At 33.2% G+C, this 14,373-nt stretch overlaps 1 protein-coding gene across 1 annotated transcript; it reads right to left on the reverse strand.

The window, feature by feature from the left end:
- Positions 1–2,534: 2,534 nt before the first annotated feature.
- LOC115626948 (potassium voltage-gated channel protein Shaker-like) lies at positions 2,535–5,655 on the reverse strand. Its single transcript, XM_030522464.1, has 3 exons — positions 5,633–5,655; positions 2,915–3,105; positions 2,535–2,803 (listed from the first exon to the last, which is right to left on the reverse strand). Exons 1-3 carry the CDS (start codon positions 5,653–5,655, stop codon positions 2,535–2,537), a joined length of 483 nt encoding a protein of 160 aa, XP_030378324.1.
- Between the last annotated feature and the right edge of the window lie 8,718 nt (positions 5,656–14,373).

Below are 14,373 nucleotides of genomic sequence, written 5' to 3' on the forward strand. Positions count from 1 at the left end.
TCTGAACAATTTATCATTTAAATGTTTGATTTTACGATTTTTTCCCCCCTTTTGGCAAAATCTTTTAACTTCCCTGGTGGATTTTAAGTGATGTCTAGTTGCTTCATTATTCAATTTATATAAAAATTCCTGTTGTTGTGGTGTTTTGTGGAAGATGTGCGGTCCGCTGCTCGGGCCGCTCTTGTTTTTGTGTTTTTTTTTTTGGTTTGTTTTTTAAGTTGCTGTGGTAGCTGTTTGCTAAGTTTAATTATTGTTTTTGTATCGTTAGCAGCTTTGTTGTAGGTTTATTGTGTTTTTATTTTTTCTTTTTTTTTTACATAGTTGTATTTATGTATGTATCTCTATTTGTTCAGCTTCAGCTCTGTCTTACCTATTTACAAAATAGCAGTTTAGTTTATCTATGTATATTTATTTTAATATTTATATTTTTAATTTATTAAATTAATATAATTTCATTTGAATTAATCATTATTTAAACTTAACGGCAGTTTTGATGTTTTAGCATTTTCATGTGTGTATGTGTATGTGTGTGTGTGTCTGTGTCTGTGTGTCTTTGTGTATTTTGTCGGTGCGTGAGTCTACAAGTATATGTGGGTGTATGAGAGTGGCAACGAAATAAATATTAATATTATGTATGTATATGGCACAACTCGATTGTTGCACACTGCACAGTGATAGCTGCTGAGGCATAGAAACGCAGGTTCCATTTCCATTCTGTTGCGAGTAGTTGATTATTTTAAAAACCCGTCGGACACAACAGAGACCGTGTCCACACAAGCACTTTACAGTCATCGTCTATGCAGTCGCAATGCTTCAAGCATGCTGTGTCATGGTTGTTGGGTCTCTTAACACCCCGGCCCTGTTAGAGCTTTGTAAACTTAACAGAGATTTGAGCCGGAACGAATTCTAGGACTTATCAAGTTTTCTAGATACGCTCCATCTGGCTTACATATATGGGCCCGGAGGTATAACAGCGACCAGCCGCTGTTCCTGCTACTTCGATTTGGTTTCTCGTTTATCATCTTTTTACTAACATTTCGACTAGAGTTTTATAATAATAGAGCATAATTTAAGTTTGGAATAACACGATTCATTCATTCAAAAATAAGGATTAATAGATATTGTATGTTTGTATGTGTTGGTTGTTTGTTTGTTTGTTTGTCTGTTTGCTTGTTTTGTTTTAATTTTGTAGTTGTTCTTGTTGTTTTGAAGCTAGCTACTTCTAAAGAAAGGAAGAAGCTCCAATTAGATTAGACTACTAAGATAATTGTTTTTCTTTTTTGGTATATTTTTGTTTCGTTTTGTTTTTTTGTTGACTATAACGATTGTTAGTTGTTAGTTGCTAAATTTGAACATAGGTATCAAGAAGAGTTTGTGGTGTTTCATGTTTTTGTGTGTCTCTGTTTTTATGTGTGTATTTTTTGACTTATTTGTTATTCTCTGTGGTTTGTTCAGCAAGTAGTTGCCTTTTTAGGATAAATTCTTTAACAATTTATATTTTAAATATTTCATTTTGTGCTTGACTTTGTCTTACTTAAGCAGCGTATAATTTTTTATGCCAAATAATAAAAACTAAATTCCTGAAATAGTCCTTTTGAATGTCGGCCATTGCTGTTTGCTTTTTTTTGTCCTCTGCTTTCGCCTCTTCCTCTATTTGGCGTTTAAAAGCTTTGTGAACTGGCGCTGTGTGTACGTGTACGTGTATGTGAGTGTATTGTGTTTGTGTGAGTATGTGTGTGTTTGTGTAACAGTTTTACATTTGCTGTTCAATTTACAACTACTCCGCTTACTAATTATTATTATTATGTTTATTATTAATTAATTATTATTATTATTATTATTATTATTAATAAAACTCTAAATTAGACTGCTTTTGATGACGTTTCTGGCATCCAACGTAACATTTCACTGCGCAAATTTCGTCCATTTTCCATATGTTTTACTAAATGAGAAAAAGTGAGAATCATTAAAGAAGCATAAAGAAGAGTTGCTTAATTCAGCAGGGAATCAAATCGGTATCATCGGCACTCTGTTAAATAATAAATAACAAAGTGGAAGAAATCGACACAGCCACAACAAATATATGTGCAGACACTATTTGCAATATTTAGAACAAGAGTTTATCAGAGATAAGGCCAAAGCCTTATTCCTTTTAAATTTGTTGCTTGTCGCTTGTAGTTCTACAAAAACGGTTTGAAGGGATTTATAATTCAACTAATCATGCACTAACCTGACATCCTTTATATACTTGTACTTATTGTTGATTATAGTTTAGCTGGAAAATGCAATTAACGAAATGGAAAGATTTTTTTTGAATGTGATCTGTTTTTAAATTAATTAAAATTTTATTTGTTTTCGAACCGAAATTTGGGTTTAAAAGGTTTACCATTTCGTTAATAGTTGTCGTTTTGTGGTAAGTGAACGAAATACGATTAAGTTAATGAATTACTTGTCAAAAATGCTTTCCACAGTCTCGTAAAATATTGAACCCGTTTTGATTCCTTGGTAGTTAGTGGTCTCCACTTACCTAGTAGTCAGACGTCGGTTTCAATACTGACGGCCATTGCGTTATTATGTCTTAACTGACAGATATTTGTATTTCTCAAGCCATTTTGTCCTTGTTGCTGCTGTTGCACTTGCAGCTGCAACTGTTGCTTCTCAAAGGATTGCTGCGTTCTCAGAAATGGCACTATATGGCGGCCCGTATGATCAGTCAAACCTGGCGTGGTTGCATCAATGCCATCATCCAAATCCATGATGTCCGATGACGATTCGGATAGTGAGGATTTCTTCAAATGTTGACCTGCCATTCATTATTCACGCATTGCGAATGGTAAAGAAATAGTTCAAAATTAGTATTTTGGGATCTGGGTTAAGGGCTGTTTCGTTGGTTTACGATTCGTTTATTAAGTACCTAGTGCACCAGGTAAATATGAACAACTTGTAACGTGGTTGAAATTTTGGCTCTGCATCTCCTCCTGATCCGTTTCGCGGTGATAGAAGTAATTGAAATTACTGACGATAACCGGTACCGGCAGTGCGATTGTCAGCACACCAGCGATCACGCACAAAGAGCCGACAATTTTGCCCCAGAAGCCGACGGGCCTATTTGCATTTTATTGTTGTGGCAATATATTTTAAATTCATTTCAAAGTTTATATTTGTTTTGTTTTTTCGTTTGTATATTTAAAAGTATTTTTAAATATGCAAATTTGTTTTCGATATTTAAAGGTTTTTGTTTTTTTATAAATTTTTATATTTGATATATATTTTTTTTTAGGTTGGTATGAAGAAGAACGTAGAAGAACGCAGTGTGTAAATAAGGTAGTGAAAAAAAAACAAGATATAAGTATAAGTTTATATTGAACTATTTGCATTTAAGACTTGACTAAAATACAACTTAAAGACGAATAGAAAAATATTGTTACAACACAAAGAATCAAAAGTGATAAAGAACGCAAAAAACAAAAGGTTTATTCATACGATATAGTAGTATATGTATGTACACATCGAAAGCAAATTGTTGTTGTTGTTGTTAAAATGCGCGCTTGATTTTGCCATTAAACACAAAAGAGTTAGCTAACAAAAAACCGAAGCGTATTGCCAAATAGAACAAACAAAATGTGCCGGCGTTTGGCGTCGTCGCTGTTAAACTTGACACAAAATTATATCGAAAAAACGAAAGCAAATCGCATCGGACCGCATCGAACCTGCACCGAAACGGTACGAAATGGAACGGGGCGGTACGACACGGCCCGACACCAGACCAGAGCGTGTGACAACAGAAGAGAGCCGTCACAGCAGTCCAGCACGTCTCCGCGGCATGTGAGCGAGCGAGCGACATACATACGATGAAGAAAAGAGAGTTAGTAGCGTGTAACGAGTGTGAGTTTGCAGGTTGTGTATTGTTTGTTCTTCTGTTAGTTCTTGGTTTTTGTTCCTTGTTGCTGTTGCTGTTGTTGTTCTTGTTCTCATTATGTGATAATGGAGGTGTAGATGATGCCAGATGACTGTGATCGTGTGTAAGTTTGATGGCGTATTTTGTGTTTGATTGCAAGCTGTTGCCAGGGATTGACTGTAAGGCTTGACTTGTTTGATAGTTTGACTGTCTGAGTGATTGAAATAAGGCGCTATTTGCGCAGCATTTGTGTGCGTATAGGAATAAAATTTTAGGTGCTAAGAAATTTATAGAAAGTTGTTGCAGTGTTGGTAAGTTGTTGTAGTTGTGTTGTGTAATGTAAACAAGCACGCACTGTTATGCTGTTATGTTAAGCGGCTGTTCAGCAATTACCGTTAACAGCACTGTCGTTTGCAGTTTTCTGTGTCAATAGGAAGTATATAGTATAGTAGTATAGTAGTAGTAGGTAAGAAAAAGAGGCTGTTAATGTTGCTGCTGCTGCATTTCATATATTGTAGTTGTAGCAAATAGTTATTATACTATTATCAATGGTAATAAGGCAAGTTAGTAATGTTCATACGAGTATTGTTTATGTAAGCACAAAAATGGAAAACAAACGAAACTGAAAGCGTAAAGCAAAAGCAAAAAACAAAAACAAACAAAGATAAAGGTAAGTAGGCACAGGTACAGGAACGAGTATACTTGTATGTATGTGAAAAATAAGTAGCAAAAAGAGTTGAGTAGATTTTGCGTGTTGCTTTTTGTTGTTGTTGATTTTATGTGTGCGTGTTCGTGTATCGTTATTTATATAATATATATATGCAAATGTGCTAAGCGTGCGCCCAGTTTTAGTTTTCATTTTCCTTCATTTACTTTGTTGCTTTTATTTGCTATTTTATTCTTTATTGTGACTTTGTTTCTGTTAAATTTTAGCTTGGCTTTGATTTGCTGGTACTCTGAATATTGCATTCTTTTCTTTTATATTGAATTTTGCTTGTTATTTTATAGGGTTTGCTTTGTTTTATATATTTATAGCAAATTAACGCACATGCACCGGAATCGGGAAGCACAGGGAAACGGGACATAGGAGCAGAAGCAGGAGCCTGAGACTGAGCCTGAGCTTATGTTTGAGCTTGAGCCTGAGTCTGAGCCTTTCGCCAGAGCATATACAATTATTTTTGGTCGTTGCTGCGGCGTGGCTTGTTGCAATTGTTGCTGTAGCTGTTAATTATTATTATAGTTATTGTAGTTGTTGTTGTTGTTGCTGTTATGATTGTTGAAGGATTTGCTGTAGCGTTTGTTGTAGCATTTAGACGTCGGCGGGTGCAGGCAGCAGGTGAAGCGGTTCTTACAATTACATTTAAGAAAAAAACAAACAAAAGTGTACAACATATCTTTTGCATTTATAAGTATAAGTAGTTGTATGTAATTAGTTATGTAGTATATAAAAATAATTTCATGAGTAATATATGTATGTATTTACTTGGTGATGGCTATTAATAAGAGCGCGCAATTAAATTGCTGGCACTTTTCAAAATCATTTTCATAAATCAAAACAAAATAATGTTCTCTTTAATTTGTTGCATAGAAAAAATGGTTTGTTTTGGTGTGTGTGTGTGTAAAAATCTTTGAAAGTAAATTATGAAACGAAAATATGATAAATGCATAAAATAGTAGTGGTATTAGGCATATTTGTAGCCTAGTAGTTGCATATAGAGCGTTTGGTAGACTCACCGTTTGTAGGCATCGCCGTTCATGTCATTAATTTGCTTGCGTTGCGCTAATTTTTTTTTGTTTTTTTTTTTTTGTTTTTGGGTTTGGTTTCAATGCACGCATTTGCGTGCAATTCAACACTGGATTATTAAAATTTTTGTTTGGGATACAACCAGCTTGACTTGGTAGTATTAGACTGCCGATCAAATGTCGAAAGTAATGCAAGAAGGTTCTACAGCTACTCTAAATAAGGTTATATAGTGGTTTGGTAATTGGATATATATGTATACACTACATATGGAAATATATTGGCATGGTAGATGAATCGACTGATTATCATTTAAGTAGTTTATGAAAATCTGTGACATGGGACAATCTACTATGTTCATAGTACTTCAGAGAACTAAGCCGATAAATAAAGGTGAACTGAAGAGTGTGTAGGTTTTCAAATAAATATACATAAATGCATGGATTTTGGATTTAATTGAAATGTGGAAAGGCTCTCCTGTTTTTCCGGTTTTTTTTTAGTTTTCAAAGAGAATGGTTTCGGCCTTAGTTCTCTGACAGCTTGGCAACGAGCCGATTACGATTGAGTGGCGTACGGAATTTATAGGAAATAATAGGAACTAGGGTGCGGAAATAGGTACACCAGGCAATGTATAAGCGAAGAGGTGCATAAATGGAAGATAAGTTAAAGTTTCTGCTACAATGAGTTGGAGTTCGGTGCTGGTGTTGGATGTTAGAATGGTCGCACAAGCCCACTTAACCGACTAGTTACCAGTTGGTATTTATTACTTTCGTTCTGACAGTTTCTTCCTTACCTATGTATATAAATATCTAAACAACTTAAGACAATATCATTGAAAAACTATGTATGTATATAGAAAAATAAGCTAGAATATATAGTATGGTATACTTAAGCTTTTGCAAAGCCTACTCGAAATGAATCAGTATCAGTCAGGCAGCTGCTATATTAGAATTATGTACTTTAATTGCAATGCGCTCTTAAAAAATAAATAAATAAGCAGCTTAAAGTATTATGTAAAGCCACTGAAAATAGCGGCTGTTTAATAAAAGCGAAATAACTCAAATCGAACGCAAATGGAAAGCGTAAGAAAGGTCTGACACATTCCGGATGCTGCCTCTGAAAGCCCTACAATATGGTTGAGATGAGCGCCACAATATAAATGTAATACTAGATTATTATTATTATTATCAAAATGAAAAGATTAGTATCCGATAAAAGTTCTAATTACAGCTTAGTCAAAGGCACCAACTTAGTATAACTAAATAGATACTTAACAATGTACGTGTATGTATTTATCTTTACAATAAGTTAACAGTCTCTAAGGCTCTAGGATCGGCAAAAGTTTGCTCTTGTTTTGTAAAAAGTTGTTGATATTTAGAATTTTGTGCCTGCGACTGTTGGCAGCGAATAATGTAATATCGAACTTGCATTGCAATATATTTTTTTAAATTTATTTTTATTTTATTGAATAACGATTATAAAACATTTCATTTTTAATCTTAACAACATTTGTTTCATTTCATTTCTTTTGTTTTTGTTTCTGTTTTTTTTTTTTTTTTTTTTTTGGGGGGGGGTTTTGTTTTTGTGTGGTTAAGAGTGTTTATGCTTGGTTTTAGTTTTAATTGTCATAATATCTCTTTGTTTTTAGTTTTGTGTGTAATACTAAATTTCGTTTTTCTTTTGGTTTTGTTTAATTAATTTTATGCCTTTGTATTATGTATTTTGTAAACAGCTTGCTTTGTTGTTAGTTAGTATTATTAGTATGCTTATCTATTTATATTAAATATTGTATTGTTTTCGGATCTGTTTGTGTTTTGCAACATTTGTTTTTTTGTTTGGTTTTTGTTTTTGCTGTTTTTCGAGGAAAGTTCGGCGTTAAACAATTGCTGTTGCTGTCGTTCTAGTTGTTTGTATGCATATTTATGTGTTTGTTTTATGTGCTACTTTTTTGTTGTTATTGTTGGTTGGTTTGTTTATTAGAATTTAAAGTATTACTGGCTGCATTTAAACTCTGCGTGTTTAACTTTGTCATTTCTAGGTTTACTTTATTTTTGTTGTTGTTGTTGTTGTTCTCGTTATTATTATTATTATGCGTATTTTTTGTGTTGTTGCACTGCTAACTAAACTAAGATTAATTTTGCTAATTAAAACCAATAAAAAAGTATTAAGTCAAATGCTGGAAAACTCTTTGGGCTATAAATAAATAATGAAAAAAACATGATTTGTTAATATCCTTTAGTTTATTTTTTAAATCTCTATTTGCAGTCTTTGTCCTTAATAGAAATTTCCAATTTTGTTTTAATTTTTTTTTGTGTTTTTTTTTTTGTTTTTTTAATGTTTTTTTTTGTTTTTTGGTTGAATTTGGTTTCGTGTTTTTCAGTTTTGCGCAGTTAAAGCATAAAGAGGAGCTGATAGCTTTGCGTTTTATATTCGTGTTGCGGTATATATAGAAATTTTCATTACCTATTTGTATGATTCATACAATAAATGTTTACGTATGTATGTACGAGTATGTTAGTTTTTGTTATTAAATTTAATGGAAAACTTGAAAAGATTGTTTTGGGTTTAAATTGAGGAAATAAGAGTGTATTAGCTTTCGCGGTTAAATGTTGTTTTTTTTTTGTTTTTTTTCGTGTGTGTGTGTGTGTTTTTTTTAAAAAGTATTTTGCTTTGAGAAAAATTTGTAGCATTAAGTTGTTTCGTAATTATAATGACATTTATTTATTATCAATTTCTTTGTTATTAGGTTTACTTTAAAACGATATGTTTGCTTCTTCTTTGCATGCGTCTGCTTTCGGGACTGCATACAAGTTATAAACTTTATTCTTATTTATCGGTGTCACATTGTATGCAACATTAGTCACATTTTGTTTATGTTTTTGTATATTTATGAGTATGCGAAAGAATTTGGTGTTTAGGCAATTGCTTTTAGCAGACTAGAGGGGACATACGAGTTTTTGTATGTACGTGTATGTACAAATAAATCGAATACTTTGGTAATCATTGGTTTCTCAAATTCAATGAAATACTCATAATTAGAGAGTATAAAATCCAAATACTTCATGCTCGTTCATGAAAATATATCGGAGTTTCTAATGAAATTGAAAACATTTCTAAAGCAGAGGTTTCGAGAGCCCCTTTTTTTGCAACCCAATGATTACGCAGCCAACATCATAGAACAGAAATATAAATGAATATAACTAAGTATATAAATTCGCGAGGAAACGTGACAAGTTCTGGATTAAACTTGTAAATTAAAATACACTTATTATACACTGTTTTGTCATTTATAGTCCTTCACTTTTGTAGGAGGAGTGGGGACGAACGCATTGTTAGTTATGCTCGATCGAGGAAGAAGGTGGTCGGCAGAGTAAGCAAACAGTATTTGAAGCTCACACAATTTATTTGTGTGCGGATTTATCAAATGACAAGACCAAAGAATCTGAAGTATCGTCGTATAGTTTGGCAAACTATATGTATTTAAACGAGGAGAATTTGTTTATACCTAAAAGGTCTGATAGAGTGCAGAGGTGTTGGTTGTGTGTTTCAGTTTGTCTGTCCAAGTCTCATGAGTTCGGCATGTACGGATACGGATACGGTTACGGTTACGGTTAAGAGTACCAACGGGCAGGTGTATGAAGCCGACTGTTTGTGTGACTGTTTATGTAAGTGTTACGAGAGTATAAATGTAGTTTACTACTTGGTTTGGTGCTGTCTGGCGCAGTTATAGAGTACTAAGAAGTGCTAATTCGTCTGCTTCTTTACTATGATATGCCATAGGAGCTTAACATCGTGTTTAGCATGGGGATATTATTTACAATTACAAATTAGTATTTATATCTCAGCTTGTGGCTGAGCTTAATAGAGTAGGCGCTTCTTTAAGACAATGTGTACAAAAAATTACGTTACGTTCAAATCAAACTACACAAAGTTGTAGAACGAATTTAAAATGTTGTTTTTTTTTTTGTTTTTTTTTGCGCACTGAACTACTGCAAAGTAAAACAATTATACATACATATATGTAAATGATGAACCAATTATATACATACATAAGTACAGGAAAAATCTGTTCTAAATTACAATTATTTACAGAAACTCGCTGCTATTGTTTGCACAATGTGCAACTTTAGTTAAATAAAGTACAAAAAGGTTTGTCCATTTCATTTTTACGTATGCAATTGCATTTTTATTCTCATGTCTCATGTTGATCAGCATTGCCAGGAATTGTTGTTGGGTTTTGTTTTCTCTTTTGTATGTTTTTTTTTTTGTTTTTTTTTTTTGTTTTTTTTTGGTTCGCAGTGTGTCTGTTCTTAGTGACTTGGTTTTGTTATACGATTAAGTATAAGTAGTACAATGTATTCGTATTTTTGTTGTGTGTTGCCTTGTTTGTTTGGTTTGGTTTGGTTTGGTTTTGGATTGGTTTGCATAAAGATAGAGATACTATACATACGTGTATATGTATATACAATTTTGAATTGTTTAGAATTTATATTTATTTTAATTTAATTTAATTAAATTTCAGTGTTGGATTTTTTTCATGTTAAATTAATTTTAAATTTAAATTTTAAACATATAATAACATTTTTTTCTGAACACATTTATTCCGAATTTTTTGTTTTTGTTTTTGTTGTTTTGTTTTTTTCTTTAGCATTTAGTTTCAAATATTAACATGTTTCAATTCAATATCTTTTAGTGGCCCATTTAAGCGATTACGAAATATTTAACCTAAAGCCAAGATCTAGAGGTGAGAAATACAAACGAAAAAATAAGAACAACTCTTACTGCATTCTATACATTTAACATACATACATGGTTTTCTTCTTCTTTACACTCATTTCACTAGGTATTCTTTTTTTAAATTTATTCTTCATCTATATTTATGCTATTAAAAAAAAAAAAACAACCTTAATTTACACTCGGCCCACAATCGATTGCCAACAATTGCGTGCTCGCCAGCCACATCTTGGGCAGTTGCTACCCCATCCGCTAGAACGCGTAATTTTCTTTATTATTAGATAGTTTTAACACTAAGACTCTATACGCTAAATCATAAAACTTAAACTTATTTAAATAGGCGAACTTGTTCATTACAAATTAGAAAAATGTTTCGTTTGTTTTGTGTTTCATTTTTGGTGTTTTTTGGTTTTTGTTTTTAGTTTTTGGTGATTGTGTTTTCTGGGCTGCGTGCTGGGACTCATCTTATTTTATAATACATACATACAGAGTTTGGTACGCCTAGATAGTACAGAATATTAAATGTTAAATGAAATCTCTTTTAGTATTTGCTTGTTGGTTGTAGTTCAGTTTTTTGTACAAAATACCACTGATTTGTTATTATATATAGTCTATTTGGATAAACGCAGAGTTGTCGTGTTTATACTTATAAAGTTATTTGTTTTGTTTTTTTGTTGTTGTTATATACAATAGTTTTTAGTTGCGCTACAGGTGCTGCCAAAATGGGATTGCCGTGTTTAGTCTAGAAGTGGGTTGATATGGTTGGGGTTGCAACAGTCAGGGGCTAATTTGTAGACTTGTGTCACAAAATAAACTCGGCACTCAAGCTTTTACTAAGAGAAAGATGTGAATTGGAACTTCACACAAGACTCGGCTTGGCTCAATAGTTGAACAACTTCCCTGGCATTATATGTATATAGTGTTCTTCATGGTCCCATTCTTTTACAGATGGGTGCGATTTACTTATGGTTCTGTAGCGAGATCTAGTTATTATATTTCTTAGCTGCCTGAGATAGGAACTGGGATCTTGTTTGCCACTGCTGTGTAGAGTAACGAATTCTGCGGAATAAATCTGCGTGTGGACCGTTTAGCTTGTAAGTTGTGGTTGTAGATTTTTGTGGAAGATATGTTGAAGTTGCTGATAAATCATGCTGGTCGCGTCTCAGGTAGATGAGTTACTCATGCATATTTTTAGGGCATACTCTTATGTGTGTGCAAGTGTTTAAAGACAAGTGTCATTTTTATGAGATACACTCTTATGTGTGAGTGACTGTTTAAAGACAGGTGGCTGTCTCCCACTGGCGAGCAGGTCCTGTAGCGTATGAAATGTGTTATTGTTTCAATTTTGTTAGACGTTAGCGTAGGTTTGCTTTGCTCGCGGTATTTCTATTTTCTACTATTTATTTCTTTAATTTATTCTTTTTTTTTTTGGTTTTTTTTTACATTTTTGTTTAGTTCATTTGCTGGCTTCTGGACGGCACTGAAATACATAGTCAATGGATAATGTGTGTATGTCGAAGTACATAGTTACAAGTAATCGAAGATCGTATGTATATGTTCGGGTATGTGTGTGTATGGGAATGGAAAGTATGTGTTGGTGGGAGTGGAGTGGGGAGAGGGGAGAGGGGAGAGGGGAGAGGAGGGAGGGTATTAGCCAACGCACAAGGTTCCTTAAGGCACTTGCTCTGCTCTGGCTGAAAAGTGTGCTCATTGTTGGCGGCATATTTAGGTTCCATCACCTGGCAGGTTGAGGAGAAGCTTTGCGGAGAGGCAAAGGCTAAGTGGGGGGCGCTTTGGAGTGCAACGAATGCAATGCCAAAATATTTGTTGTGCGTTGACACTGTAAGCAAACTATCGTGGGGCTGATGAAGGATAATTACAAGCAACGGCGTGCGCAGCTTTTATCAAAGGGGGCCGGGTTCCAAAATTTTAAATATTGATTAAATAATGCACGATGCATTTAAAAAATAATGTATTCATATGATCAATGAAAAAGCTTCAACAAATCCAACTCTGTTCCATTTTAAGGCGAAACAGTAAGTCATAATAATGAACGCATGGTCGACTTTATTTGGCAACATTTTTTGTAGGAGCCCCCCCTGCGTACGCCCTTGATTACAAGAAATGCGGGGCTTTGGCGTTTCAAATCTGTTTGTCTGATTGTGTTTTGATCCTCTCTACCTTTGTGTGCTGACTGCTTAATTGAGTTTGTTTGTAACAAAATTTTAATAGTTTCTGTCTGTGTGTGTGTGTGTGTGTGTGTGTGTATGAATGTGTGTACGGGTGTGTGTGAGTGCATGGACGGTTTTCAAAGCTTATAAATGTATACATTTGAATGGTTTTCGCTTTCCCTTTATACATAACTAAATCGTGTGCCTTTATACATTATTTTATGTACTACTCGTGTATGTATATATATACATATATATATATATATATATATATATATATATATATATATATATATATATGTATATATATATATATATATGCGTGTATGTATGTATATTTATTTTACATCAATGCAAATTCTAATTTGCACAGTTTCAGTCGACATATCGTTTTTTGTTTTTTTTTTTTTTGCTTTATTAATATCTCTCTTTATTAGGATGTTGCTCACTTGTTTCATTATTTGTTTGTTTTGTTACCTTGCGGAACGGCACCGAAAAAAAATGGGGTGGGGGGAGGGGGTGGGAAGCTGGAGATGATTGAGCGACAGATTTTGCGGGTAAATAGCTGCATGTTCGAGCATTTACCGAATTTTGAATATGTTTCACAATGCCAACAACACACACATAGAAAAGCAGCCAATAAAATGGAATTTTGTTCTTGTTGTTGTTGTTGTTGTTGTTGAACTATGTATTTCATGTTTTATTGCCAGCAAGCAGCAAATTGTTGTTTATTGTTTATAAACCTTTATGCTTTCTCTTAATTGTTCGTTTCAGGTTATACACAGCAACATACATATGTACACACTCGTATGTATATGTTTCTAAACGCATCGTCTTTACATAATATACACATACATACATATGTTTTATTTTTTAAAATCATAAGAGCGTTTGCTTTGTTATTTTTGTTAAATCTTTGCATCTGGGTTTTGTCTCATCTTTTCTGCTTTAGTTCTTTATTGTTGTATTTAAGCTGTTGTGTGATTTAAATATTAATTACTTTCAGTTTAATTGCAGTCATTTAGGTGTTGTTTAAAAAAAATCTTTAGTATTTATTTTCCGCTTCTTCTTTTTGTTTTGTTTTGTTTTGTTTTTGTTATTGTGTACAATACCTATGCGTGTATTCATTTCTTTTGTTAAAATAAATTTTCTTTTGTTTATTGAATATTTGTACTTTTATTTCGTTTTAATTCGGGGGGACTTAAGCTGAAATTTGCAGGATATCATACATAGTAGTACAAACACTTGCCTATGCACATATATAGTATTACTCATGGTGTGTCTCTGTATGTGTGTATGTGTGTGTGTGTGTGTGTGTGTGTGTTTAGTTAAACTGATATAAGCAATATCTGCTTGGCTGGTGGGGAGTTGCCTGCGGGCAAGGAGGAGCTGGGCAGTCAATAATTATTTATACATATGTATAAGTATGCTCGACTGCATGGATCTTTGGTGTACTACATGCATTGAAAATAAGAGCTGTGCTAACACTTTCATTCTGGGCATTCTAATTTCTAGTCCTTGCGGTGGACTCTCTCTCTTTTTACATACACAAAACCGTTTCAATATATATATATGTATATTTTTTGGGACTCTGGTGGCTCGAAAGGGTCGGTCGCTGTGCAGGTGTATGGTTGTTGTTGCTGTTACTTTTACTGACAAATACATACATTAACATTTGACTGTTTTTATATAATGCTGTTATCATTTTTTTCATTTACACTTAAAAGCATTTTCTCAATTTTATACTCATATTTAAATAACTATAGAAATTTGTTAAACATTACGGCAGTTTTACTATTTTTTTGTTTACAAGTATATGCAAGATCGTT

This window comes from Scaptodrosophila lebanonensis, unplaced genomic scaffold (assembly GCF_003285725.1).
Source record: "Scaptodrosophila lebanonensis strain 11010-0011.00,11010-0021.00 unplaced genomic scaffold, SlebRS2 tig00000089-arrow-pilon, whole genome shotgun sequence".
Classification (NCBI taxonomy): domain Eukaryota; kingdom Metazoa; phylum Arthropoda; class Insecta; order Diptera; family Drosophilidae; genus Scaptodrosophila; species Scaptodrosophila lebanonensis.

Coding starts and splice junctions, on each gene's coding strand:
- LOC115626948 (XM_030522464.1), bottom strand. CDS start 5,655: ATGAACGGCGATGCCTACAAACG. Junction 3,106..5,632: donor AACGGCGATGCCTACAAACG/GTGAGTCTACCA, acceptor AAATGCAAATAG/GCCCGTCGGCTTCTGGGGCA. Junction 2,804..2,914: donor ATATTTACCTGGTGCACTAG/GTACTTAATAAA, acceptor AATGAATGGCAG/GTCAACATTTGAAGAAATCC.